General features: G+C 36.3%; 1 protein-coding gene across 1 annotated transcript; it reads right to left on the bottom strand.

Annotated features, from left to right (window-relative positions):
* Window positions 1-1098: 1098 nt before the first annotated feature.
* Window positions 1099-13135, bottom strand: SPO11 (SPO11 meiotic protein covalently bound to DSB). Its single transcript, XM_010189752.1, has 13 exons — window positions 13128-13135; window positions 11450-11563; window positions 8662-8750; window positions 8046-8112; window positions 7735-7843; window positions 7014-7100; window positions 5396-5432; window positions 5064-5173; window positions 4044-4143; window positions 3415-3452; window positions 2177-2253; window positions 1865-1976; window positions 1099-1218 (listed from the first exon to the last, which is right to left on the bottom strand). Exons 1-13 carry the CDS (start codon window positions 13133-13135, stop codon window positions 1099-1101), a joined length of 1068 nt encoding a protein of 355 aa, XP_010188054.1.
* Window positions 13136-21927: the final 8792 nt, after the last annotated feature.

The following is a 21927-nucleotide window of genomic DNA, read 5'->3' as shown; positions in this document are numbered from 1 at the left end:
ACCTCGGCGGAGTTGTGCCCACTCCTGCTCCGGACCTCCGTGGCCGTGTTCTGTGCGTTGGTCCGAGCCTCCCGCGGTGAGGGCTGTCCCCTTGCCACCACACCTGCGGATAGGACAGTCCGGTGCCCTGCTGGATCCAGATTTTGTGCACCTGGACACTAGAAATTGCTACTAGGTAGTAACGCTGCTACTGTGCAGTAAATAAAAAGGAATTTTCATTCCTTCTGAATTTAATAGTGGTGGTAGAGTAGTAAAGAAAAAAAACGGATTACAGAAAATATTATCTGTAACATCCACGCCAGTGACTATAGATAAATTTTGCAAGTATTGTCTATACAGTCAATTTGGTTTTATCACATAAAATTTATTGTATTCTTTAATCACCACAGTTTCTTGCTTCTTTTTACTGTTTTAGAGCCAAGTAAATAAAGTGAACAAGGGACTCCTATGATGTGCATTGTTAACAGGATTGTTTATGATTAATAACAGGATTGTTTATGATTAAACTCTTAATCAGGAACATCTGCTTGCTTGTTCACTGAAGACAAATAGTAATTTGGTTGCTGGAACATTCATAGCTGCTAGAGATATGCAGTCATGAAGAACTCTCTCTGACTTTTCAGTTTGAATTTACAGGAAACGCAAAGTGCCACAATGCTGTACTTAAAATAATTCCCAAAAGGAGGCATGTGCAATAAATTGTTAACAAAGTCTTTTACTCTTTTCAAAAATAAAAAGGTTGGTACAGCATCATCTTGTGCTTTAATTGAGAAGGCACAGCAGTTTCTGGATACATTTCTGAACTTAACATTTTCTGGCCAGATAGAACATAACTCGTTATCTTTCTCTGTACTGTTGCATTTGGCATTGTTACAGGGCAGAAGCCACAGAATGGAAGCAAACATATTCTGTAAAAGAATTGTAATTTCTCTTATGGTTTTAAAGAGGGAAAAAAAGAGAGAATGGTAATCTAGATACAGTGATAAAGAAACTTAACAAGAAGCCGAAGCATATGTCTCTCTCTCTGCATTTTTCTTCTAAGAGCAGTCAACAAAATAAATCAGTATCAAGAAAAACATTTCATTTGCAAACAAGCATTCATAGCCATCCACCAAATTGCAGTTTGTTTGGTAAATACACTTTGGAAAGGTAATCTGATGAAAGAGAAGTTAAAACTTGAATTTCAGCCTTCAGTTTAGATGCTGCCATAATTTCCAGCTAAAAAAAGAAGAAATTAATGTGCAATGCTGTAACAGCCTGATCCAGGGTTAGATGATAAATAAGAATTATACTCGTTGGATGTAGAAATGTAAAGTTAGTGTTACTGGAAATGGTGCTGCAAAATCCCTGTCACTGAGCTGAGATTCATTGTATTGTGTGTCGGGTTCTCCAGTGTATACCTCACCGTAACACAAACCATTTATAAAATGAGTATAAACAGGAAGGAGAAGGTACACAATACCTTTTCTTCCTTACTAACCATTTCACACCATATATGCCTGAAGTGAGATACAGAATTTAAAAGCTACAGATGATATTAGAGGTCTATTACAGAGCAAGTAACTGTTATAAGCATTTCTCTCCTTGTAAAGACGTCATATATTCTGTAATATTTAGGAAAGCAGTAAAATCCCCTGTACAGCATATGATCATCAGCTTAAAATGCTGTCAGTTCTGGCCTCTGAGCCACTGGCACCCACTGGTTCAGAGAGACAGTGGCCACAGGCTTGCCTTCTTTTTGGTCTGCAAAACCATACTGGTTCTGCTCTACTCATAGTTTGTCATCACTAAGAGGACCAGGATTGCAGGCAATAGGATTTGTTCTGTGGGGAGTAAGAAATAGCAACGATAGGTTTATACATACTTCTTTTTTCCACATTGGCTGACAAGCAATGTAAGGTCTCTTTTGTATACTTGCTAACTTATTTTGATCTTGCTTTGTAAGTGGAATCAGGACATCTCTGGGTATATTTAATCTGAAAGGGAAATAAAGTTTTAAAGTTTTCTCACATATTTAAAAATATTTATTCCAATTTACTTCTTTATATTAAGCCAAAATAATATATGAAAAGAAAAACTGATTTAAATATCAATTGTCTTTTTGTGCATTAAGTCAGATTGCTTCCTGTCTGTGAAACTGAATACTACTACTGCTTCTTTTGGGGAAATAACTAACCTCTCGAGATCAGATGGAAGGAGACCAAGCCACTTTATAGACGGAACGGTGAGATGATGGGCCTCAAAAGACATTGACTAAAACAAGAAAAACCAACTATAACATCCATTGACTATTGAATTATTTGAGAGAAAATACTGCAACTGAACTTTTTCCCTTACCAGAAACAGTTCATTTGCTAAGACTTGCACCCTTCAGCCTATGACAGATTCTAGATTAGTTCAATTTAGGCTGGTCTAGTCTGAAAAGTTTTGGGGATTTTTTGTTGGTTGGTTGGTTGGTTTGTTTGTTTTTACAGTCAATATGAGTCTGGTTTTAAAAAAATAATAATCCAGGAGAAGCAATGACAATCAGTTCTGGAAATTTCTGATATCTTCTGCTTTTCCAGCAATACCACATCATATTAAAATAGCCCAAACAAAGGTTCATCTGGTCTAGTACCATGGCTACAGTAACTACACTTTCAAAGTAACCTGACAATTTAATCCTGGAAGACAGTGTTTTATCAGTTTATATGCCTTTGTAGGAGAGCTGAAAGCGTGGCAGCTTACCAGAAAACTTGGGAATTCTGTCTCCCTGGATGTCCTTGAGGCATGTTATGACAGTTTTCTGAAGTTTGCTTGTTTCTTTCTTTGGGTTTTTTGTTGTTGTTGTTTCTACACTGCTCTACTGCACAGCTCACCCAGCCGCTCCTGCCCTCTGCCTTCACCTTAGCCTGCCTGCCTTCCATATTGTCTTCTTGTACCTCGTCTTTTAAGTGTTATATAATAATCCCTCTTGTTCCCTTTGCCTCTTCTTCCATAATGTTCCACACTAACGTGTGTATCCATAAGCAAGTTCTCACCCCCAAACCAAAATCTTTACCAACATAACATGATTGTTTGGAGAGCCACCCATCTCACAAGTTATCTCGTCCCTCCAGCCTTCATTTCTCTAAGGCAGAAACGAAGCAAAGTGGAGAACATGTCTCTATTTGGACTTCCTGAAAATTGCCTGTGCAGCAGGGAAAAACTGTGAAATGCAGGTAACTGAAACATCTGTCATTGTCATCCAGTTTATTTTTGTTGCAGGAAGAAGCTGTTTCTGCAGACACACAAGGCCTAAAAACTGTGTCTTTGTGTTGAAAGAAAATGATAAAAGGCAATAACCATTCTAATGAAGACTATAACATTTCATACATTCCAACTTCAAGACTGGACTACAAAACAATGTATTTGAAGTGGAAAAATTATACTTACCACAGATCCATACTTGTAGATGCACATTATTTCTATACCTAGGTTGCAGAATACCAAATGTCAAGTGTCTGTTTATGTGCACATTAAGAAGACTGCACTAAGAATTCAATTTTATGGCATAGCCATAGTATAGCCAACAGCTGAAATTCTTGAAAAAGCAACATTTTCAATGGTATTTAACTCTGTAAACATATAGCTAGGACCTTCTGAGACTTTTAGAAGTGGTCAAGTGCCTAACTTGCATTAAAATCAGTGGAATCATGCAACAGGTCATAAAATTCCATTATCATTATTCCTCATTTTTAGGCCCACAGGTACTTTCAAAATCTAGCTCTATTCTGAGCTATGAATTCAATTTTTTTTTCTTTTTTTTCAGGTAAGATTCTTATTAATAGCTCAAAGCACAACAAATCATCACAGAGGGTGAGGGTATATTCAATGGGGATGTAAAGCCAGTGCTGATGTTTCAGTTAAACTCATTCCGTACACCTAGACATATTCTGCATAAATCAGGAACCTTCTGATTTTGCTGGATCTCTGTGCTCTGAGTGTCTTCCCATAAAAGTGAGAAAAGACATTCTAAATTAATTTAGCTTTCCTTTTCTGTTGTTGAACCTCTACAGATTTACCATGTGGATCTGCATCCATAAGGGTGAAAATAGGAATTTTAAAAGAATCCCACAGCTTTCTGACCAAAAGTCGTGTATTAAGATCTGGTATGCCTCTTCCCTGAGGAAACAAAATAAAAGCAGACCATTTAAAATGAATTAGAACAACAGCTGGCTACATATGTGTTTACATTTGTCACTTAAAAGCAAGCAAACAAACAAAATGCTGGCAGAAATATTTCTCCAGCAGCTATTTTGCAGGGAAAGTTCTATGCTGCTATTTTGGCTCTGTGATGAGGGAAGGAGGAGTGGGTAGGGGAGCAGCACGGCAGATGTTCTGGATTACAGGCACTGTAGAAGTATTGTACATTCCTCTGTTTAAGAAGTCAATTTGTAAGGTCTGGGAGTTGATGTATAGATACACCCTGCTATCTGAATAAGCTGGTGTAAGAAGGCTGCTTTTTTCTTTTCAAAAATACTTATGGCACTAATGAATCAATATAGAACAAGTTCTTATAATTACTGACTATAAACTGGGCAGTGTGCTGCACGTATAAATGCTTATCTCTCTTAGGTATCGGGATTTGTTTTTTCCTCGTTGTGGGCCAATTCTGTCCCAGAACAAGTTGGTATGCATATTCCTACACGTTTCTATTAATTCTTCAGGCTCCATAGCTCTTTTAGAACAATCCAAAATCAAGCAATTCTGTTTCATTTGGGCTTGCTAAATCTAGGATCCCGAAGGTCAAAAGGTTACACAACAGTTAAGCCTTTCCGAGACTGAGTGCAGCAGCTACTTTGCAGTAGCACATGAGGTTGATAAGCTACCAAGCTCTAAGGAGATGTTTGGGGGAACTAAGTCTTTAGAATGTGTATTTTGTATTTCTATGAGGATAATAAAACTTAAAAAAAACTATTGTTAGGTATGTTTCATATTAATTTTGTCATGGCCTTTTGCTCAAGTTTGAGCAACACTACAATGCTAAAGTCTTCCGTAAATTCTTACGGCTAGCTAAACAATACGAAATGTAAGATGCATACCGTAATCATTATACACGGGGACAACTTATTGCAGAAGTCATCATCCAGGAGTCTCTGAAAAGTTGCATCTTTTTCTACAATTAAGATAAATTTGGCATGTGAGATTAAATCTTTTCTGTTAAGGCTAGCTACATGTAAAATGATCCATCACACCAATCAATTAAAATGAAATGCTCTAAAATGCCTTTTCTAGAGCCAAAAGCAGTGTTCATGACTCAATTTCAGAGCCAAGAAGCAATGAAAAAATTGCCAGAACATTGTTTAGCTTGGAATATTCTTTGTTTTTACTTTATTTTTTCAGTCTACAATGGGAGTTCTTGCTCAAAGGATACTTTTAATTCCTTGAACATTAGATGGCACAGTGACTGCCTAAAACAACAAAAATGAGATTAATCATTTGAAATAGAGAAAATTATATACTTTAAAATAACAACATTAGGTAATGAAGAACACAATTACATCCTGAAACAACCATTCATCTTCTATATACAAGATCAATCTTGACATTTTCCCCTCGTTATAAGCATATTCAACCATTCATATCCTGCTCTATAGTATGGTTGCATAGGAGTCCTCCTGTTGTAACAAGATGCTTTTCAAAACTGTTTGTGCTACTGTCACAGAAGATTGTTCATAATATGGGCATTACAGAGATGAAAGTGTCCTGATTGTTTTTCTGGCTAAGACTGATAAAAACTTAATCAGCTTGGTGTGAAGATTGCAAATTTAATACAGGCTTAGAATATTTAAGTATTCTTTTTGGAAGATCATTAAATCCTATAACTTGATTTTATAAATATTTTGAGCAACAATTTGAAGACATAATGTTTACTTTACATCTCATATTAGGATTGGCTCGATCTGGCACGCATATGGATGAGAAAACAGGAAATGGAGGATGAACTTGGCAAAAGACTATGTATGTATTGAAGCACGTGGTCTGCTTTTACTGCTAAATCACCTCTGGTGCCAGGGTGGGACAACTCAACAAATTAAAAATACAAAGAGCTGTAGAAGAGTATTCATAATTAAACTTTATGTTCTTCTTAAAACCAAAGTATAATAGGCATCTAAGGTTATCTTTCCATTTTGAAATTACTGACTTTCCTTTTCCAGGAAATCATGACAGCAGTTGGCAAGTCTGAGTTCTGTTCCTGCTTTCATATGCTGCATGGCTATTGGAAATCTTTCAGGACTAGATTAGTTGAATCTCGTCTCCTCAAACCACTTTTGGATCCTGACTCTTATGATACCATGGTTATAAGCTTCTCTCCAGCTCAGCGCCACTTTTGATAAAATTAGTTGACAATACAAGCCCTTCTAAAGTCTGTAATTACTGCGTAAGTGATAATCTAGAGACCAAACAGCCTGATAATTTGGTTTGTACAATGCTGGGCACATGAAGACAATATCAACTCTTATGGAGTTTCATCATTAAACTTCTGTAAATGAGAACATAATTGGGGTCCTGTTGCTACTGGAGGAGTCTGCCTAGTGTGTAGCTCATTGAGGACCATATGAGTATGTTAACTCAGGCTGTAAGACTTGTTTCCTTACTGTGCTAGAAATCAATCTATTGTGACAGAAATGAAGTATGTTCAGAGTGCCCAGGATTCTTTGATTCAGAGCACTTAATTGAGAGAACATTGTAATATAAAGCCTAAGATACACAATATATACGTCTTCCTCTGCAAGGCGTCCATGGTAGGTTGTGCTAAAAACATATCCAAAGGACATATTCCTGGTGACTATACATCTGAGCTTCAGAATTGGTATATAGTTGAACAATACTTTTTATATCTCGTTTTTCCTCTCAGATTGTAATGTCTAATTTTGCCACAAGCACAGGTCTGTACAGTAAATTTACACAGTAGCCTGAGCTACAAGAAGTGCAGGGTATCATGCAAAGGTAGATGCTATGAATTACTGTTACTGTTTTATAATACATACTGTTGCACCGCAGGTACAATTCACTTTTGTACCATCTTCCTCAGTATAACTTAAATTACCAGCAACAAAGCCTTTAGTTGTAGACAGCTGAAGAAAAAAAATAGTAAGTTGTATACAATGAATTGGAAGTTACCTGCTGTTATGTTACTATATTGCACAGGCAAACCAAGAAACTTCTGAAAAGAATTCTGACCAATATCAACTGCCATCAACCTTTTAAACACTAAGCAATGTTGTTGTCATCATGGACAAAAAGACATACTTATAATAAATTGTGTTAAAAACTGCATTTTTAGATCCAAAGGAATTCTTGTAAGGCATAAGATACAAGTAAATTTGAAAGGTTTTTACACCTCTGTTGTACTTTCAATTTTCATTTAATCCTCAAGTTAGCAAATCATTTGAGAATCAATTGCTAAACAGATGTCTTGCACTCTGAACGTTAAGCACTGCCTTCACTAGATAATAGCAAAAGGCCGCATGATTTTAGCTGGCAGTTTGTTCCAAATTCGTTAGAGCAAGTGAACTCTATGAATTTTCTCTGAAGAAAGAAACCTTTTAAGTGCTATGATAAACCATAATTAGGTTTGATTTGCACAAATGACACTTCTTATTTTAAATATACATTTCCTACTGATAACTTTTCTTGATATTTCACCTTTCAGTTCAATCTATATGATTTGGGAATAATGATTAAAAACTGACATAATAAGCCACTTACTATATGTAGACTTCTCCGAGGTATCTTAAGCATGCAAGAAATGTCATTGATTATACTGTCCACAACACTTTGGCTACCAAACAGTAGTGTATCTGAATAATATATATCTCTATCAAGACAAAATGTTGTATTTGTAATTATAATACTGAAACAGTTGTAGTCTTGTGAGAATTTTATAGAGGGCACGAATATTCAGATCAGCCTAAAGCATTTTACATACAGGAATCCATTGTTCTCTAGGTTTCCATCCTACATCCTTTTCACAATAACATTCTTAAAATACATCTTTATTTGAAATTGTAGTATGTTACCTTTTAGTTGCGTAAGTATTGCTCTGCACCATCTTATAGATCACAGATAAAATTTTGAGCATCAGAGCTGTAAAAATACATTTTACAAAGTATTTTATCAATTTTCAGAAGTGCATATACAATATATTGACCCATATTAGTGTCTCATGAAATAAAACTTTGAAACATATATTTTAATGTGCTGTGAAAATACAGTGAGACTGTACTAATCAATAAACTCAATTTCTAGCATAATGAGAAAAAACGTGATGGAGTTAAGTGAGGGAATGTATGCCCTGCTGTCCAGGCCAAGAAATTAAGTGACTGAATTAGAAAAAGAAATTGGTCTGTATTCCAAGATTCCTTTACTAGCAAGTTTTTTGAAAAAGGGTTATGTTTTTACATTAAGACCTTTTGAATATGCCTTCAAATGATATTCACTCAGGGAGGGCAGAAACTGTAAGAATGTTGTATTAATTTCACTGTCACTCACTATAATTTAATAGAGAAAAGCTGAAATCTAAATTACAGTACATATTTTTTTCTGTGTGGTTTTTTGTTTTGTTTTGTTTTTTACAAAGTTTTGAACTAAAATACAAGGAAAAAAAAGAATTCTGCTTCTACTTTTTTAACTTACCGAATTTTGGTGCTGATGTAGGGCAGTCACTTCTTACTTGTTTTGTAATACAACGTGGTGTCATCTGTAGACCTACAGAATCTTTAAATCTGATACATTGCAAACAAATACAATACAACTGTAAACTTACTGAGTATATTGTAAATTTTCAAATATGTGCTATTTTCAGACACAAACTATCAAATTGGGTGGAGTTGGACTGGCCAAAGAAAAAAAGACAGGCAGTATTTATCATCTTCCAAAATGACCCATTCAGAACACTTCCGAACTACCCCTGTCTGATCATTGGCTTCAAAACACAAAAGTTTCTCAAGAAGATGCTTTGAAACTGAGTTTAAGTCTAAAATACGTAAGTTTCCAGACAAAAATAGAGAGAAAAAAAGCATACATGTTTACAACATTACATCAATTATTATCTAACATGAAAACAAAGGAATAAATGACAGGAAAAAATGTGAATCATTGTTAGAATACAAATCAAGTTTCACACAGTGACTTTCTGGTGTAGAATGTATGAAAATGTTATTTCATATTACAGTATTAATAATTTAAGGGCATAAATCAAATATCAGAATAACTAAATTATATTCCATTATTAACTTTTGGAAACAAAAATGTGGTTCATTCTGTACTCTAAACAGTTGTTTAATCTAAACGAGCTCCACCACTTGATGTCCAAAGGTGTACATTTCACCAAAAAAATCAGTTATTTTCTTAAGGACACTTCATTATTTTACTTACAATTATTTTAGTGCCTTATGATGCAGCAGTCCTGTCTTTAAAACATTCTTTCTCATTTCAGAGTTTTTTATGTATTTTTAAAAGTACATACAAAATGGCTAGTAAAATGGCTACAATTTTATCTAAAACCACATGATGATTCTAAATTTCTTTGTCAGAGGTTGTGCTCCATACATCCTTTGGGTGGCAGAACACACCACGGTGCACAAATGTAAAGATACAGCAACGACAAACAGCACAGCCTAGCATCTGCTTGCCAGCTTTAAAGTAACTTTCTTGCCTTTGTGCTGCAACATTTGCAATATATTTATGCTTTTCAGTTGCATGGTCCATACATTGTAACTGCACCGAAGTAAAACAGTAATCAAAACTTTGCTGGATTGCGCTCTCAGGTGAAATACTAAAGGCTCCTTCCAGAAAACAGTACACTGAGAACTGGCTCAATGTGGCTCCCACAGATATTTCATAAAGGCAAATGCAAACTGGCACTAGATCAGGCATCCAGCAATTCTTCCTAGGATTGTGTTTACCCCAGCAGAGTGGTTTTCTAAAAAATCTTCTCTACATTATGGGGAAATCTATTCCTTTTTTAATTTTTATTTTCTGGAAAGATACAGCTGGACAATGGAAACTGTACTGTTTTGGGCCTACCATTCTCACTGATTGACAACACTCACAGGTAAATACCTTGCTGGGCATCTACAAATGTTTACAAGGAACATTTCAAACATTAAATCATTCTCTTAGTAGTTACTGCCCAGCAGATTCCAGCTGTGGAGATTAGGTATGAAAAGGCTACCTAAAAATGAAAAGAAAAAACCCAAACAAACAATCAACAACACCCCCCTCAACAAAAACCACATCACAAACACACAAACCTCCCCCCCATCACCGAAACAAAACTCAAACAAAAATCCAAACCCAAAAAAGCCCCACTGACTAAATTTTCTTCCATTTATATTATTTTTTGTGTTCTGTTTATTTACCTATTTTTTTAACTTTATTCTTCTTAAACTGCTGTAATTAAGTGGGATATAGGCATTTTTCAATGGAAAGGCATAGCTGAGATTACATTTCTCATTACATAAATAATAGCTCAGCTTTAGAAAATGTGATTGATGAGTCTTATTTTTAACATGCTGTGATGCTAACTTGTTTTAATTTGAACATTTTTCCCCTCTGTGTTCTGATGGCAAATAACATTGCACATTCATTTTCCTAGCCTAGAATGCCATTTCCCCAAAGACTACCAATAATTACAAGGCAAGAAATAGATTTGTATCTTCCTTTATCCTTTTGCTTCTGCATTATAGAAAACAATGTTTCAGTTTCAGGTATTTTCAGTTTAAACAAGCTCCTTGGAAAATACTGTTGCACAAGCATATTCTACAAATCATGAACTGTGTCATAAAGGAGGACAGGTTGGCCTTCCTCTGATCCTGTCTAGATAAACTGGCATAAGATCTGAAATTTACATAACATATTAGAAACTTGGTTTGCTGTATTTGGCTGGTAGTGAACTGAGAACGCAACATGGAGGCAACAAATACAACAGGAAGAGGTAAGATGCATCTTCTCTGAAGAACAAAAAGATAAGTTTAATTCTATCATTTTAAGGAAGAAGATACCATGGGGAAAAACAGAGAAAATTAAAAGAGGAAGCACAGAAAAGGCACTGGAGCATGAGATGCCAGTAATTGTTTCCAGCCTAAAACAGATTTTTTCACACTAACACAACTTATTATTTCTGGTTTCTACTGCTTCCAGAAAGTGATTGTTTTTAGGACCTCCCTTTCCTTTCTAACCCCTTTTACAATGGGTTTACATTCCACTTTATGCTATGGTCTGCTATTACTTAATACCTGATGCCTGTTCATGAAGAGTGGTTACTAAGCATTACTTTTATTTACCCATTACTTTTTAAGAAGTCAAATTATTTATTGATTTATTGATACATAGAGAACTTTTGTGGAAATTATATAATTAAATTTCTATTAATAGCATTTACATTAATACAAGGCAGGACTTCAAATTATATAATACTTACTCTATATTCCTCCAATCTGATCTGTTAGACAGTGTGAGAACAGGTGCTTTTTTTTTGGCCAAGCTTTTAAGTACATCTTCAATAACATTTTCTATTGCTTTGAGAACTTCAGAACTGAAACAAAGAAAATCAATGATATGGTTCATATGATAAAATCTAGTTCTACTTTGAGTTTTTATCATCTATAGCAACTCCTGCAAAAATCGTGTAATTCAAAACTGCGTTAAGGATATAGTTGTTTCAAAAATGTAGAGGAGGAATTTTGTCTTTCAATTTTATTTTGCTCAGTTTACCTAAAATCGTTGACTTTCCATTCCAGATGCATAACTGAGGACACAATTCTATTCAATCCTGAAACCATCAAATTTTTCACCAGCTCAGCTTTTAGACCAACTGGCTCATTTGTGACTAATGATTAATGTTTTACTATAAATGATGTAATATTGGCTTTGGCTGTGATTTGGGCCAAGTTGTTTTTAAGTGCCGTAAATTTAAAAACTGTTCAAGAGTACAAATACTTCCTGCTGTACCACTGCACGTTAACCTTTTGATCTGCTGCCCCGAACAAACTGTTAAGGGTTTTAATTATATGAAGGCTTAGTCTCAACAGATGCACTGTGAAAAGTATAAAATCTGTATCTTTCACTTAAAAAGACAAAGTAACCTTGCAGCAGATCCCTTACAGCAAAACTGTAAGCTGATTTGAGTGTTATGACAGATGCTTTTTATTTTCATAAGCAACCTGACTCCAACATTTCAGCTGTCCTTAAAATTACAAGTGAACTATATACCATTGTACGTTTAGGTAGGAATTGAAAGATTAGACAAAACTTATTTTAGCTCAAAGTTTTAGTAGCAAAGTCCAATTTTGTCATTAATATACTAAGAAAAGATGAACCGACACCAGTCCATATCACACAAAAATTAATTATCCCACTGTTACAAAATCAGCAAAAAATATTTTTAAAACCTAGCTATGAGTCTTTTTAAACAATAATCAAGTGTCATTAAAGCTCTCTTCTATCAGCTGAATAGGTTTCTTCCATTTTGTAGCTCAGCCTCCTCATTCTGCTGAAAATAGATTATCATGTTTTGAAAGCAATTTCTGGAAAGTATTAACCTTTTATTTTAAAATGTTACTTGTAATAGTATCTGTATTAAAAACCCCTACTGATATTACTAAGATTTTTCTCCAATAATATTAAACTGCTCAACAGACACAATGCAAGATTTTTTTTGGCTTTCAGATGAACAAACTTGGACATAGAGAAACTAATGGCTTTCCAAAGGTAAAACAGGGAAGCATGTGCAGTGCTGATAACACAAGAAGACCTGGTCATGCAGCCAAAACATAAATTCATTTTCTACTGTATAGTAGCTTCAGAATCAAGTCCAAGATCCCCTATCTTTCAGACTCATAGTTTCTTCCTCCAAATTAAAATCCTACATCTCATTGCCATATCCAAAATAGAAATTCTATTAAGCCCAGAGGAAATGGTTGGCTGGTGAGCTAAATGTGTAATGCAGCAAATGGGAAGAGTAAAATAGGTAGGCAAAGCTGACTATGGTCCAGATCTCCAACTTAATGAAAATATGTATGGGCAGATGGACGAAAGAACAGATAGGTAGACAGGAAATCTAAACCATGTCAATGCTTTGATACTCATAAATATTTTACTTATTCATTTGGTTCCGTCCACTGTAACTGTTTTGATATTCCAGGTGTGCTTCAAAGTTTGCTGCAGAATTTGAAAGTCCAGGTTTCTGTTCCAATCCCAATTTCCTGATTTATTGGCCAACAGAAGTTGTAAATGTGGCAAAATAGGAGGGAGAGAATTCTCACTGTACTCCTTACTGATATTCTGTCTCTTTTTGCAGAGATTTGCAGAGTTTTACTGAATTTTAATAAGCAAACAGATAATACTGGCCAACTATGCCTACTTAAAATTCACTCTGGTTTAGTTAACAGCAAAATCTGAGCTGAGGAGGGGTAAACACTGTATATCTCATAGGGTTTGCCTGCTCATTTCTAACACATTGCAGCATGAGTTTCTGTACAGCACAAGAAATGGTGTCAACACTAATAGTATAAAATATTATAGCACCTTTAGCAAACAAACAATATAAATACACAAAAGAAACATTTACCAAAAAAATCTGCAGCGCAGTTAACCAACATACTCGAAAACTCAGACGTGTACATTGCTAAAGCCATGCAGTTCCCATACCCTGTCACAAAGTCCAAGAACTCTCCAAGTCATTATTATGATTAATAATAATAATTTTCCTTTTAAAATACTTTTAAGATGCTCCCAGTCTGTTCTAGCCTCTGAGGCTGAAATACCGTGTATAGAAAGAGTCTTTAAAAAATGGTGAGCGTTTCTTGTTAGTGAAATTCAGCATGTTTGTTTTGTCACAGTTTTCTGTATTTCTGTCTGTACCTACGGAGTTTTTGGAGAGGCCCGAGGCAACAGAGCTGCTGTTGGCAGTGTGCAAGCCTCTTCTCCTTTGTGTTTTTGTACAGGAGTATGTTTTTCACTTTTCCACAAGCACACTAGGTGCAATGGTGCACTACCTACTGGAATATTACCACAGAAAGAGAATATGGGTGCTATTTTTTCACATCTTTTACCTAGGGATGTGGCTCTCATGACCAGACAGACTTGTTTCCCTGATGCTGGCCTTGTCCCCAGCTGGCACTTCAGTGGAACTGTGGGCCTTCATGAAGGGTGGTGCAGACTGATCCAACTTCTCTGGAACAGATGAAGCCATCTTAAAAAGAGATTACCAAAGAAATTAGTAAAGGCTGTTCTGCGTGCTTGACATAAAACTCATGATCTGAGGCCAAACCATAGGGCCAGAGAGAAAAAGCAGAAAATTTCTGTAAAAACCAACATCAAGATTTTCCTGCCCTGACTGAGGGCTTTTCCCACCCTTTCTAAGGGACAGCAGCTGGCCTTGCCCTTCCTGAGGGCTTTTCCCGCTCTTGCTGACTGACCAATGGCTTTTCCTGCTCTTCCTGACTGACCAATGGCTTTTCCCACTCTTGCTAACAGACAGGAGATGGCCCCGCCCACTGCGACAGGGACTGTCTCCTGCCCTTCCTGACTAACCATGTATTCAACTGGGAACTGAGCCTCAAAATTATCTCTGGAGCTGCTGTGCATGAGCATATATTTAAGCACAAACTTCATAGCACCCAGATCTCGGGATCACTGAAATAAATCCAGCCAAAGTGGCCAAATGGCTCATCAATACTTTTCTCATCGACCAGCAATTATTTTCTCCTCATAGTATTAAATGTCTTTTCCTGACTGTTCTTAGTGGCTGGAAGGAAGCCAAAAAAGGTGAATGCTCCAGTGCAACTCCAAGTGTTGAAAAATCAGCTTCCTTCCCAAAGTTGGAAATCGACTTCTATTGAGATTAAACTTTTAATACTATTTTTATAATTTGCCTTTTAGAACAGACTTGAGATATGTTTTCCAATCTTTCTCAATATATTGTTAAAAGCCTGTGTTCCGAACAAACAATAAGCCCCCAATTCTAAGAGTCATGAATCACTGGCTTCCAAGGAAGCCAAGAATTAAGAAAAAAATGCTAAATTTTGTAAGACTTATGGCTGAACCAAGATTTTTATTATTCACGTGGCATCCTTGGCCAGAGAGCAACACTTCAAAATAGACAACACATGGCCAGAGACAGACTGTGAATGTGAAAAGAAACTCTACAAACGATTATTATTTTGGTGCATTTTGTACCTGTTGTCTTTAGATGTTCACCTTTTCCTACAAAAATTCCAGTCTTCTCTTTCACTTCAGAAGGCTTAAACTATTTTTAATTTTAAAAACAAAATGCAGTACTTCTGGAAGACCTTGTGAAGGCCAGAAGAGCATACCAGTGTGTGGCCAGTTCCTCTGCATTGCCGATAAAGCACCCCCGCAGCATTGGAGACTCCTGGAGAAGAACCCCATGCTCAACTTCTTCAGTGGGTTTTAAGTGCAGTGATCAGAGCTCCTTCACTGGCAGCTCGATGATGAAAAAAACAAATCCTAGGAATTTAAACTTCTCTTACCTTTGCAGTTATTATATGCCCAAGTGTATTTTCAACTCTTAACTAATTGACTGCCTGATAGCGGTCATTCTGAGAGTGTTAGCAGTTACTTCAGAGATAAATATCTTAAAGCCCACTGTTGATAACATCCTCTTTTACACACAGCAGTCAGTAATACTGGAAGCTGTGCTGTATCTAGCTCGCTGCCAAAAGCATTTCAAATATTGCAATGCTTAGACTTGTTTAGGAAATTAGATGATGAAGTGTTTAAAATGTTGAAGGCAGCTGGTTTCTCCTGCCGTTCCATTAGCTACTACCCCTGTACCTTTCTTCTTGGGTAGTCATAAGAGTAAGCAGGCCAAATCCAGCTTGGGTAGGCAATTAAAAAGTTCATGCATTGATTTATTCAAGGAAAGCCTCAGGCTATGATAATATAAACACAAGGTGCTTCAATTAACAGAGGCAAGCAAAGGAAAGGGGAATTAATAAATTGAAATTTTCAGATCTTTCATCTTAAGTCTTTGGCCTTTGGGTACCTTGAGATCATTCCGGAAATATTTATGTAAAATCTCTGTAGCTCTTTCCAACAATTCAACATCAAAATCAATAGATTTTTGTTTGATATAGAACTGACAAAATTGTATCATGCCCCTAGCAACAGATCACATACAAAACTAGATACATCAACTTGTGAGAAGCTAATTTAATGACTTGTCTCTTATTCATAGCAGCAAACAGCAACTGTAAAAAAGCACAACCAAAATACTCAATGCTTATACCTGAATTAACAAAACAGAGATTGAAAAACAAGCAACAATAATTTCCATGCTTAAAACTTAACTTTACACACATATATGTAAATATGTATATATATCTACATAAAGTAGCATCCAGAATATGACCAGCAAAATAACTACAATCAATAAATGAACTATCATGTTCATTTCCTAAAGCCCTCTTTCTTTATATACTTATTATTCCTGTTTAAACTCTGTTTGGAGAGGGGGAAAAAACCTCAATTGCAAATACTGACTGCATTTTATATATTCATATATATAAATATATATGAATATATATATAAAAGAAGGAAGATTATTAGGAAAACAAGTACTGAGATGGAAAGAAAAATGTGAAAAAAGCAGTGTAACCTATGCAGTTAGCTGAATGTTTGTCTTGCTTCTACAAAGATGTGCGGCAGAGGGCACCACAGATGACAGAGAGAAGATTACCACTTTGAAGCGGTTAAATTTAACCGTGATTTCACTAATCCTTGATAGAACAAGTATCATTGGTAACAAAACACTTTCAGATCTGCTTGCTTTAAAAGACAGCCTGTTACCAAAATGTTCACTTAAGATTGCCTCCTACTATAAACATGTGCTCTTATCAGGACACTTTTGGAGGTAGCTGTGCTATGAAATAGTCTATATGAGCTGTCTGATGCCAATTTCAAAGTCTGTCTGTAACTGCTGAAGATTAATCTCTCTGGATCAAAAATTGTTGCTATCACTACATATTACACAATGAAAGAGCTATACAGAACAAAAACGCCCATTTATCTCAGTGCCAAGATTTTAAACTCGTTGTTACTGACTTCTCATATATAAATAACTGCCTCAGTAGAATAAATACTATATAAAATAAGTAAAAACGTATGTATGCTTTTTCCTTTTCTTCACTGCATTCCTTATCAAAAGATTTTTCCTCTTTTCATATGTAGTTAGTCTCTTACATGAGGTTTTCATGAATGGTATGGTATTTCTCATCAAATGGTCTGTCCTTAATATTTTTAATAGACTGGAAGCACACTAGTGGACCTGATATGCTTATTTTCACTTAATGTCAAATAGCAAGTGAAACTCAGTATTTCACTCAAGCCTAAAAAAAAATGAGACCTCTGTAAAAGGTAGTGATTCAGTGCAAGCAGAAGTATTTGGGCCAGATGGGAATGTTAAGGAGATAAAAGCTCAAAATCTACAGTATGAACAGGAAAAAAAAAAGTCCCCACCAGCCATTTAAGAGCTTCTCGGGAATATGGCTATTGTGTTCCAGCAAGCTGCAATTTCTTTCTGTCTTCCTTCGTTGTGATCTGAACAGTCCTTGGAAGGACAAACATTTTGTGAGCCAACACATTTTACTGTGAATAAGTTAGGATGAAGCAGGAGCCAGATCCATCACCTGCCAGTTACATGAAAAGTTACTGATCTTTTTCTAATGAGCAATGCCCAGAGAAACAGAAGATGAAAAGTCATTTGCTGCTAACAGCTAACAACTTCAAATGGGATATCTCCGTCCAACTAACATAGTGGGTTAAAAAACCCCACAAAACTAATACATGTTTTCAGTTTACCTATCTCTGGAGTGAGAAACACCTGTAAAATATTTGCTCTGTGGTGAGCCAAATCACCATAAGAGGAAGTGGGTTTTTGTTACCATCTCTTCTTTTTGTGTTTTATCTTTCAGCCAGAAATAAACTCTAACAGGCCTTTCTTAAAAGGAAGAGTAACTTTCATCTAACCTCTGTCACAGTGATTTTCAGATCCAACATTTCTGATGCTTTTAGAGTAATGTATTGTGGGTGGCAGGGCAAGAGAGGTATTTGAGACAAAAAAAACCAAAGTAATTTAAATTAAAGAATGCTTTTTCCCAATTTAGCATAAATACCATACACGCTGTGGTTCATTGACAATAATTAAGCTGCAGACAGGCAGCATTATGTGACTGAACATTCGAAGACATAATTTTTATGTGCTGAGAAGTTTGAGCTTGCCCAGTACTATCATAGCCACTATTTCTCATTCCTAAACTGGTCTCACACTAAGACAGGACAATGATTCAGCCTGATTCTCCTTCTGCAGTCCCAGTTACTACATCAACTTCTCATACTCGCTGCTGTTTTAAAACAGGACCTGTAGGCTGTAGGCATATACCCTGCTTATAAAAAAAAATAAATTAAATCAGCTGTAACAGCTCTAAGGCTTGGAAAAGTTAGACAAAAATGAGAATAGGCTGCTCAGACCCCCATCCAGTCTAAGCTTGAATGTTTACAGGGATGGGGCATCTACCACCTCTCTGGGCAACCTGTTCCAGTGTTTCACCACCCTCACTGTAAAAAAATTTCTTCCTTATATCTAGTCTGAATCAACCCTCTTTTAGTTTAAAACCATTACCCCTTGTCCTATTGCTACAGGTCCGACTATAAAGTTTACCCCCATCTTTCTTATAAGCCCTTATACTTAAAGTATTGAAAGACTGCACTAATGTCTCTCTGGAGCCTTACCTTTTCCAGGCTGAACAACCTCAACTCTCTCAGCCTGTCCCTATAAGAGAGCTGCTCCAGCCCTCTGATCATTTTTGTGGCCCTCCTCTGGACCCACTCAAACAGGTCCAAGTCTTTCTTGTACTGAGTGTAAGCGACTGCTGAAAATAAAGCAAAGAGATTGTCTTGCTGTTGAAGAGCCTACAGGTCTCTCACATGCATATAATAGAATTGTCTGCATTATGGACAAAATGCTGCCTCTGCTGTCTTCTATATCAAAATCCCATGACAGCTGAATAATGAGAGAGATCAGGCAAATACATGGTGCTGCTCTCTGCACCTAATGCCCATCTGCTTCTAAGAGTCAAACACCTATCATTTACGTATTACCCCATTTTTCATTGCTAGGAATGGGAAACAAATTAAAATCTAAAGTGCTTATATAGCAGCTAAATAAATAACAAGGCTAGAGGACTACGTGTGAGTTACAGCCAATTCCCTTTTCTCTCTGTAGCAACTCTCAGAAATCAGATGCTCATATTGACTGTATGGTAAGAGCCAGACCAAACCCACTTGTCAACAGTGGTACATTCTCAGGTAGCTACATGTAGCCACAGAAGCAGTAATAATACCTAATGAATTGATTTGTAAACACCTATATGCTCATAAAAATCCAAATCTGGTTTTAACTGAACATTGAATAAACATGTTATTAGGAAAAAAAATCTGATTAAAAAAATGTGTTCAAGGGAAAAATATGTAGAAACAAACGAATGGAAGACATGTATGCTAAAACATAACTGCAAAGTGAGAATGTCTTCTATTCTGTGTTCATGTGACAGCTTGAACATAGCGGTCTTGGAAACAGCTGTACTATTTCTTCTGGCTTTCAAAAGGTAAAATGTCTTGTTTATTTTCTGTTTTCCTCTTGCTGGCCAAACCCTAGAAAGCATGAAACCTCAGGTGTGATTTTGCTCTTTAAACCCCAAAATGCCAGCTGCTGTACATTAAAAAATACTTGAGCCAAAATCTCTTCCTTCATTTATATGAATGCTACACCAGTTCTGTCATGGCCCCAGATTAATGCCAACAGGTAACTTGGGATGGACTTTAGACCTTTGTTATTAACTATGTAATAATGCCTGGGGAAAGTGAAGTAAGAGGATGACGTAGGAGTCTATTCTGACACTGAGCACTGTGGGCCATACAAATAACGAAAAAGGTGGGGCAGTTGATTAACAGACTTCTACTTCATTTTTGGAAGCCTAGATTAAAATCAACTTTATGTCATCCCTTAAAATGCATTTGGTGATTTTAATGAAGCTACTAATGTTAATTGGTCCACATCACAAAAATGCCAGGGGCACAGTGATGTAATTTTGGATAAACGGCAACCTTTGATTTTGAGGGTCCTAAGGCTCAATAAAGAGTATATTAAATAACTAAGAGCATAGATGCCTTATCTTGGTTTGCTGGAGATTTTTTTTTTTACTGGCTGAGAACAGAAAAACCATGATTCAAATATAAACAAGAAGCCAGCCCAAAACATGTCTTACCAAGTTGTTGTATAAGTAGCTCTGGATGCAGTGAGATTTTTAACTGGCTTTCAGTGAAGACTTCTCTGCGCTGCCTTCCCAGGATACACTTTTAGTCCATTCAAACATTATCCAAAGTCTTTCTGTATCTTTATAGACCACTCTTTTCTCTGTACTCAGAGCAAACTCAAGTGTGTCAGCTGGGTGTCACTGCTGTAAACCACCTTCTGTATCTGGGCACAGAGAGGGTACAACATTTTGCTCTGTTTTGCCTTGATTCACCGCTGTTGGTGATAAAAGCTACCAATCACCATGAGTTTGGCTTGAGGGATCTTCTTCCAGGCAGCTTGCTGTCTGCTGGTTTAGGACTAGGCTCTAGAAGGTACTGGACCAGAAGAATCACAAGGATGTCCCACAGCCAAAAATGCATACAGCTCACAGCTACAAGAAGGTGTTAATTAAATACTTGGTTAATAAAACTGCGAAGTCAGTGCACATAAATACAAACTTCTACAACATAAAGTTCTCCCTGGCTGATCTCATGGATTGATCCCAAAGGAAGTTCAGTGCTGAATTTGAGCCTTAAAGAATTGAATAGAACAAATTTATATCATTCTCTAAAGACAAAATTTTCTGGCACAAGCAGGAGTTTGAGCTGTGGACTATGGGCTTTTCTACACTGGATAATTGACTGGAATTGCTCTTGCAGAATAAGCTATTCTGCAATGACTTACTGTCTGACCCATGACTTTTCCAGACTTGAATATCCACACAGGGAGCTATTATGGATAATTTGTTCAGAAATAGCTATTGTGGTCACTTTTCACGCACAGATAAATGCATAGCATCCATGCATATCTGCAGTAGGGAAAAAGCTTGAGTTTCTCTTACAGAAGAGTATTTTTTGTCTGATATATAACATATGGCAAAATGGTAAAGTATAAAGGGAATTTTCAATCAGATTGTGATGCAACTGATTAAGACCCTTTATTTAATTTGCTAGTATAAGACATGTTATTATAATTGACTATGATTACTTACATGCTAAGAACATCTCTACATCTGCAAGACGATGTCCATTCCAGGATGTTGCATCAGTTTAACTAAATAATTTTTTAAAATACATATCTAATTAAGTCAGTGCAAAAATATTAACAAAATTACTTGCTGTAGTCTCTGATTGACGGATCTCACATCTCAGTCATCAGCCTTCTGATAACATCATATATGTAGATAGAAAGAAATATGCAACATTTCCATGCCACAGCACAAGCCAAGCTTTTTTGGTGGTAGCACATTAATTTTAATAAACAATAAATAGTCACTTGCTGTCAGCAGTACCTTTTCTAGGTTAACAATGCCTGTTTGTGCATTAGGCCCAGGTGGACGATAGGTGGGTCTAGCACTTGATAATAGAAAGAGAGTTACTTTCTAAAAATCTGTTGTAGTGTTAATTTATTGTTTCAGTATTTTCCTGTGTGTCCTCTACTCTGCAACATTAAAGGGTCTCTCATGCATTGCGCTGGAATGCTTCCACGTTTGGATCCACTCACAAGAAGGTTTGAGTGCCAGGAATGCAAGACTGGGATGCTAACATGGCAAGGAGAAGAAATAAAAACATAAGTGGTGTTAA

Source organism: Mesitornis unicolor, unplaced genomic scaffold (genome assembly GCF_000695765.1).
Source record: "Mesitornis unicolor isolate BGI_N332 unplaced genomic scaffold, ASM69576v1 scaffold36128, whole genome shotgun sequence".
Lineage (NCBI taxonomy): Eukaryota > Metazoa > Chordata > Aves > Mesitornithiformes > Mesitornithidae > Mesitornis > Mesitornis unicolor.
This window is presented reverse-complemented; position numbering and strand designations above follow the sequence as displayed.